This window comes from Sitophilus oryzae, unplaced genomic scaffold (assembly GCF_002938485.1).
Source record: "Sitophilus oryzae breed Bouriz unplaced genomic scaffold, Soryzae_2.0 scaffold_158_pilon_pilon, whole genome shotgun sequence".
Taxonomy (NCBI): domain Eukaryota; kingdom Metazoa; phylum Arthropoda; class Insecta; order Coleoptera; family Curculionidae; genus Sitophilus; species Sitophilus oryzae.
In genome coordinates, this window is record NW_022146269.1 from 848,447 (window position 1) to 869,357 (window position 20,911).

General features: G+C 32.0%; 1 protein-coding gene across 3 annotated transcripts in view; it reads right to left on the bottom strand.

The window, feature by feature from the left end:
* The window catches only part of LOC115879891 (oocyte zinc finger protein XlCOF6-like), a 596,405-nt gene that overhangs the window by 11,758 nt on the left and 563,736 nt on the right, over nucleotides 1-20,911 (bottom strand). Inside the window, exon 5 of one of the 3 annotated variants that reach the window (XM_030896924.1) lies at nucleotides 2,224-3,047. The exons of 1 other annotated variant lie outside the window; for it this stretch is intronic. In XM_030896924.1, coding sequence (XP_030752784.1) covers nucleotides 2,224-3,047 — 824 coding nt within the window. Of the gene's footprint in view, nucleotides 1-2,223; nucleotides 3,048-13,259; nucleotides 14,711-20,911 lie in introns of those variants that run through there. One more of the 3 variants, XM_030896934.1, reaches the window with a different exon arrangement.

Below are 20,911 nucleotides of genomic sequence, written 5' to 3' on the forward strand. Positions count from 1 at the left end.
CGGCATAACATAACTAACTAATATGTCCCTCCCCCATATGACCTTAATATCGCATTAAAGAACAGATACCGTAATGATTCATTCGAATGTTCGAGAACAATCGAGTTCCACTGGAATGGAGTAGTACATACGAGAACATTCTAAACCTTCTCTATGCACCTAATGATCTAACGTCTAACGGTTTATTCGAGAACTCTTTAGAGGTATATAAACCGACGGCTGGGGCCTGAGGAGGACAGAAATAAATAGACGAGTACAGTTGTCGTGCTAAATTCAAAATCAATTCTTTCTAGATAAATAGTTATAAATAGTTTGTATATAGTTCTTTAAGTCTTTCAATCGTTATTGTTTGTTACTTAGTGTAAATAAATTGTGACTTTCTATCCACACGGAACCGACGTTAAACATAACAGTATTAACATAGGTCCGATTCTGCTTCGTTTCGTAGGTAAACGGGGTTAAATCTTTCATTTTTTTAGGTTTATTTTAATTTTCTTCCAAGGCTTTTAAAGATTAAAATAAAATGTTGAGGATAAAAGTAACTATAAGTGCGACATATTTTATTGCTAAAAAGGTACCGACAGGTTCACCAGGGACGTGCATATGTGCTCCATGGGCTTTTTTTTCTTTTGTCTGTTTTATAGACCGTTTAATGCCGATTAAAACTTGATATTTTGTTGATTTTGATCTTCATGATGAGATCAATGCAATTTTATTAATCACAATTAATAAAATTAAAACAAAAGTTCAGTGCTACATATAGTAAATTAAAAAATAAAATAATGGTGTTAAAGGTAATTACAAAAGACCTATTTTTTAAAAGTTTTAACATCCTGTAACTTTAAAACTATGCATTTGTCTCTAGGAATATTTTTTCATGAGAAATTAAAGAGTATTATTTAAGACTTTGCCAGTTAATGGCATAATTTTTTTTAAAGATTACTATTAGACTTGAATTAAGGGAAATTGCGTGTATCTCATCAAGAAGACAACTTTTAATCGGCATTAAACGGTCTATGCAATTAGGCAACAAAAGGAAAAAAGTCAGTGAGCACTTTCTTTATAAAAATATTCCAGTGATAACCCATATGCACGTCCATGGTGAATCTGTCGACATCTTTTTAGCATTAAAATATGTAGATAGTAACGTTTACCACTACACGAATCACTAAAAGCACTTGGAAGAAAATTATAATAAAACGAAAAAAAATTAAGACTAATCTCAGCGGAATAGGAGATACCTCCGACTGCTCAACGAAGGATTTGCTCCAGAGGAAGCAAAAGTGAAAACACTCCCCAAAAAAGGGGACAATAAAGGAACCAAGAAACAGCCTGGCGCCACCAAAGGCAAGAGAGAGAGCGAGAACTTCTCACCTCTGCTCAGGCAAAGAGAACAAAATCTGGATGGAAAGCCGTCCAACATCGGAAGGCAAGAGACGTATCATCAGCTTTGCCAGAACTTCAATGAAGGACATCGAGTTGGCGAGTCATCAACTCGAAGGAGGAGGGTCATAGCCAGGTCCTCACAATAGCAAATGATCTCAAATCCAAGGAGGCAATAGAGAAAGAGAGATCAAAACCGGTATAAACTCTTGCTCTGTATCTCCTTAGAGAGAGGCCAAGTTAAAGAGGTGGAGAAAATGGAGACAGATCCTCCAGCCTCCACGTACAGGGTGGCTCGAATTCGACGCTCATCATTGGGATTTCGGAAACCGTAAGAGATACAGGATCGGTTAAATTGTTGAAAGTCATCAAAGTTGCGCAATTTGATGCCCAATAAAATGCCGTATTGCATTTTTACTTTATTTTTTATAATTTTTTTTTTCTGGTGATGGAATTTTCTGTACGAAATGTCGGCAAATATCAAAGTGACTATATATAGTGTTTTAAGAGTGATGAAAGGATTTAATTAAATTGAAAAAAAAATCCGGTCCGTATTTAAAAGAAATTAAGTTGATTGATATTTGGGTATGTGTGTTGTTAAAGAATAACGTTAGGGTAGAATTAAATAATACTCAAAATATTAAATAAGTATTAAATAATAAACGATTATTATGGCCCGATTTGTATCATTTTCTGTTGTACTACAAAAGAGTATGTTACCATTTTAGACCAAACTGTAACTTGTTCAAAAATAAGTATAACACTCTAATAAAGTTTACTTACATAAAAAATGTCAATTGATTTAATAGACTATATTAGTTAAATTTAAATACTACTCACCCGTTGACGAAGTATAATGCTTATTGCAAATATTACAGTCGTATTTAACCAGAGGGCTTCCAGTGACAATTTCCCAATGCTGCGTCCTCCTGTGACTGGTTAAGAACCAAGAGAACATAAAGTGTTTCCCACATATTTCGCACTGAAACGGTTTCTCGCCGGTATGAAAGTACTTATGTTCGAATGCGTGCGTACTAATAGTAAACGCTTTTCCGCATATTTCGCATTTGTATTTGGTGGTGCCTTCGTGGGCACGTATGTGCATCTCTATGTGGTACTTGGAACTGTTCTTGTACTCGCACAAGTGACATCGATACTTGTTATCGCCCGAATGCACAATAGAATGCAACGCAAAAGCAACGTTGTTCTTGTACGTTTCGTTACAAATATCACACTGGATCGGTTCATCTAATTCGATAGGCGGTGGATGCTTTTCGGCAGCTTTGTCCTGTCTCATCCTGCGCTTTCTAATTTTCTCCGATAACAGGCATTCAAGTATATTCGGTTCCTTTTTCACGATGCCCGGGTTAGGCATAGGTATATCGAGACCCTTCGTCAGACTCTGCAGAATACTGGGTTCAGATTTCACAGCGTTCTTCGGTTGAAATGCATCCATATTAGCTCCAATTTCTGTTTCGAGTACTTGGGCCAGTGCCGCGTTGCTGAAACCGTTAAACGGATGGATGTTATCAAAATTGTTGTAATTTAAAAAATTCGTCTGGGGGTTCATGTGCTCAGGTGCGGCATCTACTTCTCGTTTTATAGGAGTTATGGAGATCCCAGGTCCATAAATTAGGTTATTCAAAATGGACGTGTCAAAGTATCTAGAAAAGGAAAAATGTTAGTATTGGTGTAGTATACAGCGGATTCTCGATAAAAGTGATTCACATACAATTATGCAAGAAAGGCGATTAATGTAAAAAATATCAAAATGGGTTTTAAAAAGACCATCTAAATGTATCCAGTGCAAACTTCTGAAAATGTTTTACAATCCACACGATATTAAGCAATTTTATTGTTGTTTTTCCATAAAAAATAAACAGTTACAACTCTACAACAATCGACATTTTTTGTTGTAGATCCATAATGTTATACAGTTTGTCCCCGGATTGTCTTTACAAGAGGAAAAACTTTTTTATTATTGACATTTTGAGAAAAATATATTCTTCATAAAATTTTTGCTTGTTGATGAAAATGGTTAATCACGTTTATTTTTTTTTCAAATTTCCATAGCGTTTTAGAGAAAACAAAAAAAACATGAAAATATTAGTAGTGGGAAGTATCGAATGAATACTATCGAAACATTCGATAGTTGCAATTCGTTCGAATAATTCGATAGTTAGTAAGAAAACATTCGTTGAAAACTATTCGAATAAAAATTATCGAATACATCCGTCATCTGCCTTGAAATATTGTATTCTAGTAATTCGGCAGCAAAAACCATTCATTTATAAAATTCATTCATTTATGAAATTCATTTATTCGTCAGGATCGATTATAATAAAATATTAACTGAATTTTAGTTGTCGCCCGGCGACGTAGGTTTCTTTCCGAGAAGCCCGACAGCGGTCGGTGGCAATGCTATGAAAGAAGCCGGCATCTTTGATTTTGCGGAGTCAGATATAGATAAGGACACATTATTTTTTATTGAGGTGCTAGTATTTACACAGAAAATACATTATGAAGGGCGCTGTTGCCATATTTTGGTATTAGTTGATATTAGCAAAGAATATTATTGTTTGGCTTTAGTTAGTTAGGGATAGTATGTCTATATATTCTTCATTTTTTTATTAATATTCTGTTGTTACACTGCAATAATACTTGTTATTTTGGATGTAGGAAAATTATTTTTAATGTTTTTAAGCAAAGACTGGTTTAATAAATAATAATAACAGTAATAATTTGTTAGTTAGTCTCTAAATTTTTTGTGTGTGGCAACGTTGGTTTATTAAATAATAATAATTACAGAACTAATTTGTTATATTAACAACAAATTTTAAAATCATGAAATATAAACATTTATTAATTTTCTAAGCATGCAGTGTAATGGAAGGAAAATATAAATAAAAAATTAGAAATCAAAATTATTTATATTAGGTGCTTTATATTACTATTTAAAAATTATATTTACTTTTACTGGCATTTACTTTAAAAATAAATGAAATATTTCTTCGCAAAAAACTACATGTAAGAGAATTAGCATAAACAAAATACAAACATCGTTAACTTTTTTTTTAAATTGGCACGTGTAAAACTTTCATTTTAATTTTCTCACCCCATAGTTTGAGTTCGATAACCATTTACTTAACCACATTACTTAAATATGATTATTAAGTTCCAACTAATTCATATTATTAAAACATCTAAAATACAAATATGTATGTTTAAAATTAATTGTAAGTTCATCTCATCTCTCTTAAAAATTGCTACTTCTCAAAATTTCCCATTAAAAAATAGACCATACACCATATAAAATTAAATAATTGAAAGATCGGACTACCGAAAACCACACAAATTTTCAGAAAAATTTTGACCACCTGCACATGCACACAATCGTCAATAAATAAAATTAAAAAATAACTACTATTTTAGTATTTTAACTATTTTAATAAACGCAAAAATAGCACAGTATTTATACGGCGAAGTTATAAAAATTTGGAAGAACTAATAATGCCACTGACGCATACAAAAATCAAACGAATACTAAATTTCATTTATCAAAAGCATTCGATAGTCGTGGCTCGACGATAACCATTTAGTCGCACGGCGAGGTTGTCACATATGCTTTAGTATGCAAATGAATGAATGATTTTATTCGAATAAAACCATTCGATAGTTGAAATCATTCATTCATTAACCATTCGATAGTCTAATCCATTCGATAGTTCCCATCGCTAGAAAATATAGTTTAATTGTTTCCTACTATCCTAAAAATCAAAACGCGTTACTATGGTAATATAATTTCGTTTTCATTCTTAATTAACTTTTTTTACTTCTTTCATATTGGGCCTGATGAATAAAAATGTAGCAATTGCTTTTTCTTGAAAAATCTTAACAAATGCTTAAAGGGAAATGAATAAAATATTAAGCAATTACTTGACCTTGTAGTAATTGCTTCAAATCAAAGGAAAAGCTGAAAGCAAAAGGTTTTGCTTAGAAATGTTAAGTATTTCCTTAATAAAATATGAATAAAGCTGGCAATTGCTTTTGCTACACAAGCAATAGCTGTTAAATTTTCAAGCATGCACTATACCATACTTATCCTTACATTTGCTTGAATTAGTTTTGTTGTAACATTTGTCTGATTTCCATCGTAAAATGGCAGAGTTTTTGAATCGTAAAGTAAAGCTCTACAAAGTACGCCAGGAATGTGTAGAAGAAGATTATCGAAAATTATACCGTTTTAGTCGTGAAAATGTAGAATGGTTTGCAAACTATTTCCTAGAAGAAAGTTTTGAAACACGTGGTGGAGCTTTAAACGTTTTAGACAAAATGAAAATTTTTCTTCACGTCGCGTCGTGGCGGACCTAAGTTTTCAAAATGCAGTTGGTGAAGAAATTGGTGTTCATCAAACCAGTGTCTCCAAAACATATACATACGTTATGAATAAAATTGTACGTAAGGCAAACATATTATGGATAAAATTTCCCAAAAATTGTGCGGAATTTATTGAGGCCAAAAATCAATTGTCCCAAACATTCTTCGTTCTATTTACATCATATTTCTTTTTTACTTCTCCTTTCATGTTGCCGATTTTCTTCGCTATTTGTTTGGTTGTGAGAGAAATGTCAAATATTTGTTTGTAATGGTTTGCTACAGTCTGAAATGCCTTTCCTTTTTCATTTTTTATTTCGGGAACTTGAGACTTATTAAAAATTGCTTTATTTTCTTTTAATTTCCTAACGAAAATTAACTGCTTGTCTTCTTGATTCTCCTCAGAGTCGGAATATTCACTACTGTCAGATATATTGCAAATTATGTTTTTAGTAAGTTTAGTAAACACGTTTGTACGGACAACTGAACGAATGGAGATACCGCAACATAAACAAAATAAAATACCTCTTGACAAGTCGACACAGCAATTGCTTACACTACCCTAGCGAATGCTTAATATTTTTATTCTTAGGAAAACTAAAACTCCGCGATCTTAAAGATCTATTATGCCCCCCTTCCTTGAGTTATAACTCATCACACAGTCTACAACCCATCATGTATTTTCCTGTTGTAGCGGGGACAGGGTATTTCCATCCTCCTCAGACAACAGATGTTCTTCCTCCGAAGATACACCCTTCCACGGTTGGAATTTGGCCCTCCGCACAGTGCTTCGTCCCATGGACAAAAATCAAAAAATAAGTTAAAATTTACTAATATCTGAATATATAATTTTATACTTATAGCAATGTTCAACCATCCTGTATATTATTTTTCATAAACAGCGTTTTTGTTAGCAAATATTTTCACTAAAAATAAATTTTGCGATCATTATCTCATCAGTGAAAAGAATAACATTCATAGTAGTTCTGTATATTACGGAGTTAAACGGGTACGTACTTAATTGAAAGCCACTATGGATATTGTTAAACAAGGTATGTACTTTAAATTTATTTCTAAACAAGTTCGTGATTGTTTAGTTTTTATTTATTTTTTAAGATGATTCTTAAATGGGTATAAAAATTTTACGTTTTCAAACTTCAAAAAGGCATTTAAAAAAAACATATCAAAACATATCGTATTTATTGAATATTTTTGTTGCCATATTTATACACATGAATTGTGTGGTGAATTTTTGTATAATTCACCTGCGTCTGCTTGCGACGAACTTTATTTTATAATACTTTTCAGATGGAGTAAAATTGATAAGCAATGCCGATCTGGCTAATACTTGGCTTGATCATAAGGACAAGAACTCAAAATTATTTGTATTTCAAAAAATATGTTCTTATTAGATATTGATGAACCTTCCAGTCAAATGAGACACCACTTGTGCCTGAAAAAGTCCACTATGTTGGAGCGAAACGTCGCATAAAAAAAGTGTCCATCTTTCAATTTATTATAAAATCTCATGCCCAAGAAAAGGAAAAAATAATATATGAATATGGTCTATTAAAGAGGTAACTATTAACATCCGAACCCCTCATACCGACAAAATGAACAGTAACAACGCGAAAAAGTAACATATTAGAAAATGATGTACAGAAATATCTTATATGTGAGGAAATATCTTATATGTGATCACACATCTACCTGTGATTTGGATACTATAAATTTGGAAGATTCTGTCAGCAGTGATTCTCCTGAATCAGAGTAGTTACGATCTATGCATTTTGTTGTCCTAAAGTAAATTTATAGTATCTTAAGTTTTTTTTTTAATTAAATATAACATTAATGTTTCTTTTTCATTAAAGAAAAACATTTTATCTTATATTAGGCTTATATTGTAGGAATCATGTTCTGATGTTATTTCAATTTTTTTTATCACAGGAATTTATTTAATACTTACACCGTTTTCATACTATAACTTATTATTTGCTTAGATGGAACACAGCTCCAACATTATTATTATTTATAAGATTTTTTTTTTCATAAACGTGGGACTAAGAACATCATCATTTAGTACAATGAGAGTACTCATCATTTGTGTCAAATAAACCGAGTTTGAATAAATTGCTTGCAATAAAAGAGAAGTTTTGGATTTTTGTCCTCTAGAGCCATATGTTCGAAGCACTGTGCTCCGTGCCCTTCATAGTCGAGGAGCTTGCCTCCGGCTGAAGTACCCGTGAGGTGGAGGCTGGAGGATCTGTCTCCATTTTCTCCACCTCTTTAACTTGGTCTCTCCTTAGACCTGAAACCGGGGTTGTCCCAAATCTGTAATAGAGGATATATCCCTCTTTCTCTATTGCTTTCTTGGATTTGAGGCCAATTGCTATTGTGAGGATATGACCATGACCATCCTCCTTCGAGTGGTTACCATAGTAAGGATTTAGTGGTTTAACACTGTGGTAACCATTTAGTGGTTCTAAAAATCAAAACTATGGTAACCACTAAATGGTTACCATAGTTTTGATTTTTAGAACCACTAAATGGTTACCATAATTTTGATTTTTAGAATAGTAGGAAAAAATTCAACTATATTTTCATATTTTCTTAAATTATCTCTACAACGGTATGGGGATTTGAAAAAGTATAAACGGGATTAACTATTTCAGAACAAGCAAATATTTTTTTAAAGAATGAATTTTCCGCAAAATGTCAATAGTTTTTCCTCTTGTAAAGACAATCCGGGGAATACTGTAGGTTGTGGACATACTATTTTCTCTTCTTACTGCTAGTGCTTTGCTGCTTATTGTTATTCTCAGACGATTGGAAATAGAGATTAAGAGGGCTCTACACGCAACAATTTGATCTGCCTACCAAATCGCCCAATTCAGATCTTAAGACCAAATCGATAGCGATCTTTTCACACTACACGCTCAGATTTTATAACAGATAATTTTATCGGTCTATAGTCTAGAACAGTTCCAGCCAAATCTGTAGTCTGCGCAATTAAAAATATTCAGCATGTTGAAAGATTGCAGATTTCATCATTACCTACATGTTGAGATTTGGACTGACTCCAAGGACTGTACAGTTCAAACCTCCCAGATAGGGATCGGCAAGACAAGAAATCTTGTCTTGACAAGCAATTTCTTGTCTTGTCTTGAAATATTTTCAAGAGTTAAAAAAATCTTGTCTTGGCCATTTCTTGAGAGTTGATTTCTTGTCTTGATTCAAGAAATCTTGAAATTTCTTGATATCTTGACAAAAGAGGAACTCCCGTTTAAAAATCGTTTATTAAAGGGGAATCCCCTGTTTAAAAGTCGCGGTGAGATTGGTTAATGTGATGTTTATGCTTTATGCGTAAAATCGAAGGTCAGACATCTAATTTTCAAAAAATTCAAAAACTTTGGGCTATTATACTACAGTAGCCAAAATCATCAGATTTACATAATTTTGTTAATTATTATTATTATTATCTAACATTAAAATGAGTGATTGTGATGGTACGTTGAGCAGCAAATCTGAGCCATTCGTAATTGAATCTGGTTCAGAATACCTACCACCTCAGACACCTGAACGTAGAAGTTTAATTAGTGACTTTGACAGTGGTGACGGTGATAATACTACGACAGATAAAAACAGCCAAAACAACAATGATAAAAGCTACTCTACTTCAGTGGCGTACATTAAAGTGTATTATTTTTTTATTTTAAAAGTTTTACGTTAATTCAAAAAGTCTGTGTGCCACTGAAGTAGACCCGCTTTGCAATTTTTTTTTATTCTAATAGTAGGCCATAACATTGTTGGCCCACAGTATGACAACTTTGGACGTCCGATTTTGGACGTACTTTTGTCAACTTTGGACATTGGACATCCGACAAAGTGCCGCTTCGTACAAATATTTTTTGCTTAATAATTTTTTTATTCATCAATTAATGGGTATTCATATAATATACAAACACCTAACTAAATGAGTATTTCTTTTTTATTTTATATTTTCAAGAAATTTCAAGATTTTCTTGATTTCTTGTCAAGAAATCTTGATCTTGAGAAGTAATTTCTTGTCTTGTCTTGAAAACCAAAAATCATTTCTTGTCTTGAAATCAAGACAAGATCAAGACAAGATCAAGACAAGATCAAGACAAGATAAAGACAAGATCAAGACAAGATCAAGACAAGATCAAGACAAGATCAAGACAAGATCAAGACAAGATCAAGACAAGATCAAGACAAGATCAAGACAAGATCAAGACAAGATCAAGACAAGATCAAGACAAGATCAAGACAAGATCAAGACAAGATCAAGACAAGATCAAGACAAGATCAAGACAAGATCAAGACAAGATCAAGACAAGATCAAGACAAGATCAAGACAAGATCAAGACAAGATCAAGACAAGATCAAGACAAGATCAAGACAAGATCAAGACAAGATCAAGAAGTTGTCAAGAAAATGACGACTCCTACTCTCAGATATCGTTGCATGTAGGGCCCTTGTAAGTCATAATAATTATAGGTGATCATACTTTATATATTATTGATATGTCGATTAACAATAAGAGATCTAGTAAAATTGCCCGAAAACAATTGACAGAAGGAAAGATACCCGAACAGTTCCCCGAAAAGAAAAACTATCGGTTTATAATCGATAGAAATGAATATTCCCCGAAATTTCGACTTTTGGTAAAAAATGTTTTAATACAGGGCATTTAAAAACGGCCACTTTAATAAAATACAAACGAAACCAAACCAACCTTTGTCTTTTTGATACAAATAACACAATAAATACAATTTTGTAAAAATTGGCAGGTATGATCGTGACAACGACCTGACAATGACCAACAATAAGTCAATAAATAACAGATATAAAGTAATCGGAAAACAATAATTTCACGATGCACGTGATCAAGTTTGAGTGACAAACGATGGCGACAGCGCTGCCAGATTGCGATGGATTTATGAGATGAATCTTAATGTAAAATTGGGAAACAGTATATTTATTATAAAATTTTTTAAAGATTCTTACGATTTATTTTTAATTTAATAATTAATATTTTAAAAATTAATGTATTTATTAACAGTAGTCACTAACACTCACCGTAGAAATAACTTTGAAAGTGGTATAATATGCTTACCAATCAAACTTACTTCTCTGACTGCAGTCAAGGATAATAAAGGACCTTTAGTGTCACGTTTTCGTTCAAAATAATTTATCATGAAAGCTACAAGCTCTTTGCTTCGACTGTTTAAATGTTTCGGCATATTTCCAACATACAATTTCAAGAAATGTAATACAAAAACTCGGAAATTTAGTACTTGAAAGAACTGTTTGTGCTTAAAAGTACAAATTAAAAAAAAATACTATGAGAATCGGCAAAAAATGAGAATTACTCCCAAAGATTCAACAACAACACGATGTAATACAAAATAATGACTGACATTATGATAATTATTGTCAAATAATAAATGTGACCAACATGGCGATAATAAAAATCGCTTTAAACTAATTTTTGCAGCTTTAATATAAATAAAATATGTGTTACAATCATTTGCTTAATAAAGCAAGACGGAGAGCTGCTCGGTATCTTAAATTATACAACGAATTTAAACATTTTTGCCAAAATTTAATTTAGTCAAGTTTATAGGCTTTAGTGTCAATTTCGATATGTTTGATGACGTGCATCGGAAAATGTTTTGCAATTACCGTATTTTTCCTATTTATAAAGAAAAAGCTTTTCTTTATAAATAAGAGCTTATTGTAGATTGTAGCCTGATATTTTATGTGTGACAGCACAGACAACATAACTCTGATATCTGGGGTAATAATAATAATGCCTTTATTTCCAAAAAAGTAAAATAAAATACAGTTAATTATTAATACATTAAAATAGTATGAAATTATAGAAATTAAATAATTACACCATCAGAATATATATATACATATAAATAATCAAAACCCAATTTTGGAGTGGAGCGAAATTCAGAAGCATAATGCTTCTGCTCTTCCATTTAACTCCGAATGCATCCGAGTCAAGTACAAAAAAAATAAATGGTCAAAGGTGAAAAAGATTAAAATTTGTCATATGAAAAATAAACAATAAAAAAATAATAATAATAAGCAAAACAAATCAATAAAAAAAACAATGAAAAGAAAATAACTCAATGTCAAAGAAAAAAAAAGTTTGAGTTAGATAAAGAAAAAAAGACCTACTGATTTTCATAAAGCCATCGACGGGTATGCATCTTCAATGTATGAATATTTAGAGATTTTAGGTTTGAAGGTAATTCATTATATAATTTCGCAATACAATGACTGAACGAACCTTCAAAAAGAGAGGTCCCATGGTAGGGAATTGTAAGACTGTCCTTTGCTCTAATATTAACACTGTGCGCATTTTCTCTAAGTTGAATTTTTTCAAACAGGTAAGTTGGTTCTTGGGTAGTAATAATAAAATTATACAGACTCAGTGTGCCCAAACGATGTCTATTCTTCATACTGAGCCACTTCAATTCTCGAAGTTTATGCGAAACATGGTCAAATTTTCTTAGATGAAAAATATATCTCAAACATGTATTCTGCACTTTTTGTATTCGATACACTTCATGAGTGTTTAAGGCTTGCGAATACAATGGAGCACAATGAGAAAAATGCGACAAAACTAGGGCATTACACAAGTTAGCCTTGAGCTTATAGTTCAGATAATAACGGTGAGGATACAGTTGCCTCAAATCAGCATATGATTTTTGAATGCAGGACTATACATGCCTACTATAAGTAAAGGATCTGTCTATTATAACAGATTTTTTGCCTGTTCGACGACAGGCAATATGGCACCATTAATTGATAACCTAACCTCGCCGAGGAGATCCTAATAATGATTTCTGCCTGCAAACAACATCACCTTTGTTTTTTGATGGTTTAATATTAAGTCATATTTAATGGATTCAAGATATATGTTATGTAAATCTAAATTAATTTTATTAAGAGCAAGGCCAAAATCAGTCTTAGCAAAAGACGCATATATCTGCGTATCATCAGCATAAGCGTGTGTATGGGAATACCGGACTACATTTGTTATTTGCGAAGTATAAATACAAAACATAAGAGGCCCCAAGATTGAGCCCTGAGGCACTCCCCGACCTAACTCAACAGGTCCGGAAATGTTTGCTCCCAATCTAACCATCTGCAGCCTATCTGTAAAATAACTCCCAATCATCCGGACCGCATCGTTCGAAAATCCGTAATAATGAAGCATTGACATAGTCAATTGACATAGTCAAGATAATAGTCAGTTTTGGGCTAAATATGTAAAATATTACTGGTGAATGTCGCGGTTCAAGACACCCTTATTTATGGGTTCAAGACACCCTTATTTAAGACCAAACCAAACCTTATAATTTAGAAAATAGCAAACAATAAAACGAGATGTAAATTCAAGAATAACGAATGGATAAAATTAAGGTTATAAATATCACCGCATAAATAAAAAAATCTATAACAATTGTGTGTAATTTTATTAGTTTTAAAGTCATTGGTCAGATATTACACCCTGCTTAATATTTAATATTTTACAATTATATAAAATTATCCTTCAACAACAAACATAAAATAGAAAAAAAATAAAAATTAAAGGAAACAAAACACATTTCTAAACAGTAATGCTCAGTATTTTTAAGAATAATTAATTATTCACAACAAGCGAATAGAATAATAACAAATTTGTGTTACTAATCTCTTTCGAAATACGTCTCATACACTTTTAGAGATTAGTCTTCAAATACATTTAACACAACATTTGGTATATGATTAGATGTTTGCTTCATTGTGGCAATTTTTCGAAAAAAAAAACATTATTTCCTTTTTATTTTATTAAAAATAATTAGCCATACTTTTTTAAATATATACAACAATTATGTTTTACTTTTAAATATCAAGCTAGATACAGATAAATACAGAAAAGAAGTCAGGCAATATAATTAATTAATAACATAAACTATTATTTAAATAACAAAAAATAATAGAAATTCTAATAAAAACTAACAATTATAACGATACGAGTTAATATTTTTTATAATAAAAATCGATATTTGGTAGAAGACAGGCAGATTTTAATTCACTAGTTCCAAAGTTAAAGGATATATTGTTCTAGATATTATTATGGATTAAAATAAACATTTTAGTTGCTTCCAAAGAAAGTAAAAGTATTTTAAGTTTAAATCTCCTAAAGGCTAATGGCTTTCGACGTAGCTGAGCGATTGCCCTGCTTCAAAAGGTAGAATACTGTGAAAATTTAATAGCTAGTAAACAAAAAAAATTATTTTTTTGTTTAGTAGAACCAATTCAAGTATTCAAAAACTAGCAGTTCTGAAATTAATTATTGGCAGTTATAGAAATCAATAATCGAGCAAAAGCATAAAGTTTTTACAAAAACAACTAAAATATAACTACTGATCTTTTTGTACTTTTATGGATTTTTCCAGCAAAAAAAACTCAATTGTTTCGTGTGCAAGATCTCATATGTACGTCCAGCACGCTTTTGCATATGCAACCCTTACCACAAAGCCGACATAGGAAGGGTCTTTCCCCTGTGTGAATTCTGGTATGTATTTTTAAGGGACCTCTCTGGCTGAAGCCTTTCTGACAAAAGTTGCATAGAAATGGTTTTTCGCCGGTGTGAACTCTTTCATGTTCGACGAGCAAGCCTTTTTTGCAGAAGCTTTTGCCGCACGTGCTGCATATATGAGGCTTGTATCCTGTGTGGGTTCTCTTGTGGAATTTAAGGGTTTCGGTGCTGGACAGACTTTTTCCGCAGATATCGCACAAAGACTGAACTTTGGGTTCGTGCTTCCGAAGTTGGTGTTTTCTTAGACCGGATTTGGTTCCGAACCTGAGTTTGCAAAGAAGACAGAAATATAGGTCGTCTTCCTTTGATACTCCGTGGTGTAAAAACCTAAAAAGATATTTTTGGGAAAGTATTTCTTCTACAATGTTAAATAACCTTAGTGGCGTATCCAGAGTTCTCAGTTTTAAAAAAAATCCATTTTTAGAAAAAATTCCACTTTAATATGCTTATTTATTTGGGACACTCAGTACCTTATGAAAATATGTAGTTTTAAATTACAGCTCTGTAGTAGATAAACGACCCATAAGGGTACGAACATAGTGGAGGCAGGTTTCTGCTTTCCGGCAACCAGCGCCGTCTCTGGGGACCTATTCTTGACCACTCGCATCTTCAAATATCGCTCACATCTCGCATCTCCGAAAAAGCCATATAACAATACACGTGATGCGTATATGCCGTGTATTGTTAAATGGCTTTTTCGGAGGTGCGAGCAGGGTTCGGAACTAGTTAATTAAGAGGAAATTTACCTGATTAACTAACCTAACCTCACCTAACCATATTCAAACGCGGAGCCCGCCGCGCCGGCGCCGCACATAAGGGTATTTGGTCTATAAACCTGGCCAAAAGTGAAATATTCTTATTTTCATTTTTTATCTTAACTGAATACAAATCTATAAATACTAAATGTAAGCGCGTTTATTAGCTTTTTTTAAGTCGTAAGTTGACTATCAAATAAATAATATATTTCAATTATAAGTATGAATTATCTTGAGTGTATTCTGAATATTTCTAATAGTAGTGGGAACTATCGAATGAATACTATCGAAACATTCGATAGTTGCAATTCATTCGAATAATTCGATAGTTAGTAAGAAAACATTCGTTGAAAACTATTCGAATAAAAATTATCGAATAGATCCGTCATCTGCCTTGAAATAGTGTATTCTAGTAATTCGGCAGCAAAAACCATTCATTTATAAAATTCATTCATTTATAAAATTCATTCATTTATAAAATTCATTCATTTATAAAATTCATTCATTTATAAAATTCATTCATTTATGAAATTCATTTTATTCGTCAGGATCGATTATAATAAAATATTAACTGAATTTTAGTTGTCGCCCGGCGACGTAGGTTTCCGAAAGCGGTCGGTGGCAATGCTATGAAAGAAGCTGGCATCTTTGATTTTTGCGGAGTCATATATAGATAAGGACACATTATTTTTTTATTGAGGTGCTAGTCTTTACACAGAAAATACATTATGAAGGGCGCTGTTGCCATATTTTTGTATTAGTTGATATTAGCAAAGAATATTTTTGTTTGGCTTTAGTTAGTTAGGGATAGTATGTCTACATATTCTGCATTTTTTTATTAATATTCTGTTGTTACACTGCAATAATACTTGTTATTTTGGATGTAGGAAAATTATTTTTAATGTTTTTAAGCAAAGACTGGTTTAATAAATAATAATAACAGTAATAATTTGTTATACCTATTAACAACAAACTTTAAAATCATTTAATATAAATATTTTTTTTAAGTAGTAGCAAAATATAAACAACAAATTAGATGTCAAAATTATTTATATTAGATCCTATTTAAAAATAATATAGTCTCTAATTTTTTTTTGGCAACGTTGGTTTATTAAATAATAATAATTACAGAACTAATTTGTTATATTAACAACAAATTTTAAAATCCTGAAATATAAACATTTATTAATTTTCTAAGCAAGCGGTTTAATGGAAGGAAAATATAAATAAAAAATTAGAAATCAAAATTATTTATATTAGGTGCTTTATATTACTATTTAAAAATTATATTTACTTTTACTGGCATTTACTTTAAAAAATAAATGAAATATTTCTTCGCAAAAACTACATGTAAGAGAATTAGCATAAACAAAATACAAACATCGTTAACTTTTTTTTTAAATTGGCACGTGTAAAACTTTCATTTTAATTTTCTCACCCCATAGTTTGAGTTCGATAACCATTTACTTAACCACATTACTTTAATATGATTATTAAGTTCAACTAATTCATATTATTAAAACATCTAAAATACAAATATGTACTTTTAAAATTAATTTAAGTTCATCTCATCTCTCTTAAAAATTGCTACTTCTCAAAATTTCCCATTAAAAAATAGACCATATACCATATAAAATTAAATAATTGAAAGATCGGACTACGGAAAACCACACAACTTTTCGGAAAAATTTTGACCACCTGCACATGCACACAATCGTCAATAAATAAAATTAAAAAATAACTACTATTTTAGTATTTTAACTATTTTAGTAAACGCAAAAATAGCACAGTATTTATACGGTGAAGTTATAAAAATTTGGAAGAACTAATAATGCACTGACGCATACAAAAATCAAACGAATACTAAATTTCATTTATCAAAAGCATTCGATAGTCGTGGCTCAACGATAACCATTTAGTCGCACGGCGAGGTTGTCACATATGCTTTAGTTTACAAATGAATGAATGATTTTATTCGAATAAAACCATTCGATAGTTGAAATCATTCATTCATTAACCATTCGATAGTCTAATTCATTCGATAGTTCCCATCGCTAATTTCTAAGTATAAAATAGTGGAATTGTTTGTAGTGCTTTTTTGCAAATTGTTTATAATAACTGTCATGATGGATACAGAGCCAGCTGGCAAGTCCTGTTTTATGCCATATTTTTATTTTGAAACGTTTCCTTCTATTCTATTTCTTTATAATGTTTTATATTTAAAAAATCAGAGGCATTTTTATAAGGTGTAAGACTATTCTGCAATATTCCGCATGGAAACGGCGCGGCGCTACTATGTACCCATATACAGGGTGTCCCAGAAATACCTGCAAGTATTTTAACTTAACTGGTAGTATAGTTCAACCCCAGAAACACGTCTATGAGGTCTTTTCTAAATATTTTTTTTTTGAAAAATCGGAATTTTTTGAAAAATTTTTTGGATTTTTTTTTAGTTTTTATTTAAAAACCATAATTTCTTAATAATATGGCAACATAGGTATTATAGTAGATTAAATTTACAAGAAAGAAAATCCAGAAAAGATCCAGTGGTTCTCAAACAAATCTCGAAGTATTGGAAAGGATGTGTCAGGACCAAGAACTATTGACTACAATAAAACGACAGAAAGCAGCATATTTTGGTCATATTTTTTGAAATAACAAATATAGTTTCCTACAGCTGATCGTTGAGGGAATATAGGAGAGGCCAGTGCAATTATCAGTTTGGCCAAGACAGGGAGGAATTCCAATTGATGGTCTCCAACCTCCGATGAGGAGAAGGCACATGAAGAAGAAGGTTCTCAAAATGTTAGCAAAAAATCATTTTTTTTGGAAATTTTCAAAGTAAAATAACTCCGTTATTTTGGAATTATTTGAAAAACGATAAAGAGAAAATATGTTTCTTTTTAGAGATCTACCACCCTTTAAAATACTTGCACTTATTCCTGGGATACCCTGTTTATAAAAATACACGTGAAGTTGCGAAAGATGTCAAGAATAGGTACCCAGATTGGCGCCGACTACCGGAAAGCGGGAAACCTGCTTACACTGTGTTCGCACACTAACACTCACAGTTATTAAACATCTAATCATCTATACAGGGTGGCCCATCGAAAACCTTCCGCAAGGCATAACGGCCAGGGTAATTTTTTTTTCAGAAAATTCAAAACAACTCAATTTTGTTTGTGGGGGGGACAATTTTTGCCCCAAAAATGATTGCAAAATCTTCAACCCTCTAAGCGGGGGTGTCATCCCCCAATTTTTTTCAAATGGGAAGGGGGGTCAAGTGGTACCGCATTGAAAAGGGCTTTCTATTCTCTATACTTTCCCGCTTCCGTTTTGAAAATCGGTCGAGCCATTGAGAAAATATGAAGGATTGAAATTTGAAAAGTTTATTTAAACATTTATTAGAGTAAATGATAAGGATAAATTCCTTCGGCCAATTTGCTGTTTTTTCTTATTATTTCTAGATGTTTACGCATTTTTTCACTTGCCACAAGGATGAACGATCGGGTTAGGTAAGTGTACTTTCTTTTTGAAAGGTGTAGTTAATCAGCACAACTGTCGGTACTGGGCTGAGGACAACCCCAGGGTTTTTCACGAGGTGCACACACAAGAAATTGAACGTGTGGGCTGGTATTTTTAGAAATTCTATTGTGAGTCCTTTTTTTCTTCCTGGAAATCTAACAGGTGATATATACTTGGATTTACTGGAAAATACCATCGACCCAGCCCTAACTGACATCATAGAGAACAATCCTGGATACGTTAAAGCGGAACTAATATTTCAACAAGACGGTGCACCTCCACATTACTCTCAAAATGTGCGTAATTATTTAAACAATAACTTTTCCGTTCGGTGGATAGGACGAAGGGGTGCAATTGAGTGGCCTCCCCGGTCACCCGACTTGACTCCTTTAAACTATTTTTAAAGGGGACACATAAAAAGTAAAGTGTGTAGCACTCCACCCGCCTCATTAGAAGACCTGCGAAGACGAATTATTGATGTTTGTTGCGAAGTGGCCCCCCCGCAAGTTCTTCAGAATGTTCTAGAACGGATTGAAAATAATTTGTATTACTGTATGGAGGTTGACGGGCAACATTTTCAGCATTTTCTTCATTAATAAGATAAGTTTTTTTAATTAATTCAATTTATGTGTTTTTGCAAAAAGTACTTTTCAAATTTCAGTCTTTCATGAAAATTTCAGTCTTTGGAAATATAGAGAATAGAAAGCCCTTTTCATTGCGACGCCACTTGACCCCCTTCCCATTTGAAAAAAGTTGGGGGATGACACCCCCGCTTAGAGGGATGAAGATTTTGCGATCATTTTTGGGGCAAAAGTTGTCCCCCTAACAAACAAAATTGACGTGTTTTTGGATTTTTCGAAAAAAAAATACCCTGGCTGTTATGCCTTGCGGAACGTTTTCGATGGGCCACCCTGTAGATCTTTATACAGAACATTTCCAAAAATATGTGTTGGAGAGATTCCTCACGTAAAAATAAGATTTAGTTTATACAAGGTGTCCCAGAAATAAGTGCAAGTATTTTAACTGGTAGTATAGTTCAACCCCAGGAACACGCCTATGAGTTTTTTTTTTCGCTATTTTTTTTTGAAAATTCGGAATTTTTTGAAAAATGTTGTGGATTTTTATTAGTTTTTAGTTATAAACATAATTTCTTAATAATGTGGCAACATAGGTAGTAGATTAAATTTACAAGAAAGAAAATCCAGAAAAGATCCAGTGGTTCTGGTTCAAAATTTGCGCAAAAAATCATTTTTTTGGGAATTTTTAAAGTAAAATAACTCCGTTATTTTGGACTTATTTGAAAAATGATAAAGAGAAAATATTGTCCTATTGCTGCCAAAAGTCATTAACTAACATTTTTCCGAATAACCTGAAAATTCAATCACTAACTACATATATTTTGAAGCGGAGAATCGATTGAAAAAGTCATTAACTACGATTTCTAGCTATTTAAGCTGTATTTTAATACCGAATACTCACTAACAACAACTTTATGCAATGTAAACGCGTTTTTCTATGCGTTTTTCTCGGAAGTAATAAAAATTATTTCTGGGATACCCTGTATATCAACTATGGTCCGATTCTGCTTTGTTTCATAGCTACAGAGAGTGTTCCTTTTTTGGAAATTTCTTATAAATTTTTTCCAAGTACTTTTAGCGATTCGAATGACATTTTGAGAATAAAAGTTACTATAAGTGCTCATATTTTACTGCAAAAAAAGTATCGACAGAATTCACCATGCATGGACGTGCATATAGGCTGGGTTATCACTGGAATATTTTTCTAAAAAAAAATATGTGCGCCACTGACATTTTTTCTGTTGTTAGCAAAATTGTGTAGGCAGCTTCATGCCTTAATTAAAAGTTGTCTCTTGTTTTTTTTTAAAAAACATCAAAAAGTAATGATTGAAAAAATTGCAAATTATTGGTGCCCAGTTCATTTTGTTTTTAAAAATGATCAAAGGTGTGGTTGACATGAGCCAAAAAACGAAATGATCAGAAAACATGGTTCTGACCGAAAAATAACGTTTTAGGAAAATTTGTTTACGAAATTATTGCACACGACATTTTAAAGTTACGGTAAAAACAACCCTTGGATTAACCCTGTATAATAAGCCAAAAGATTTTTAAAAACTGAGTTTACGAATTAAAGTTGATATATTTATCCACAGTTTGCTAAAAAAATTCTGAAAATAGAGTTAAAAATAAAAGAAATATATCAATGTAAATTTGACATGAAACAATGAACA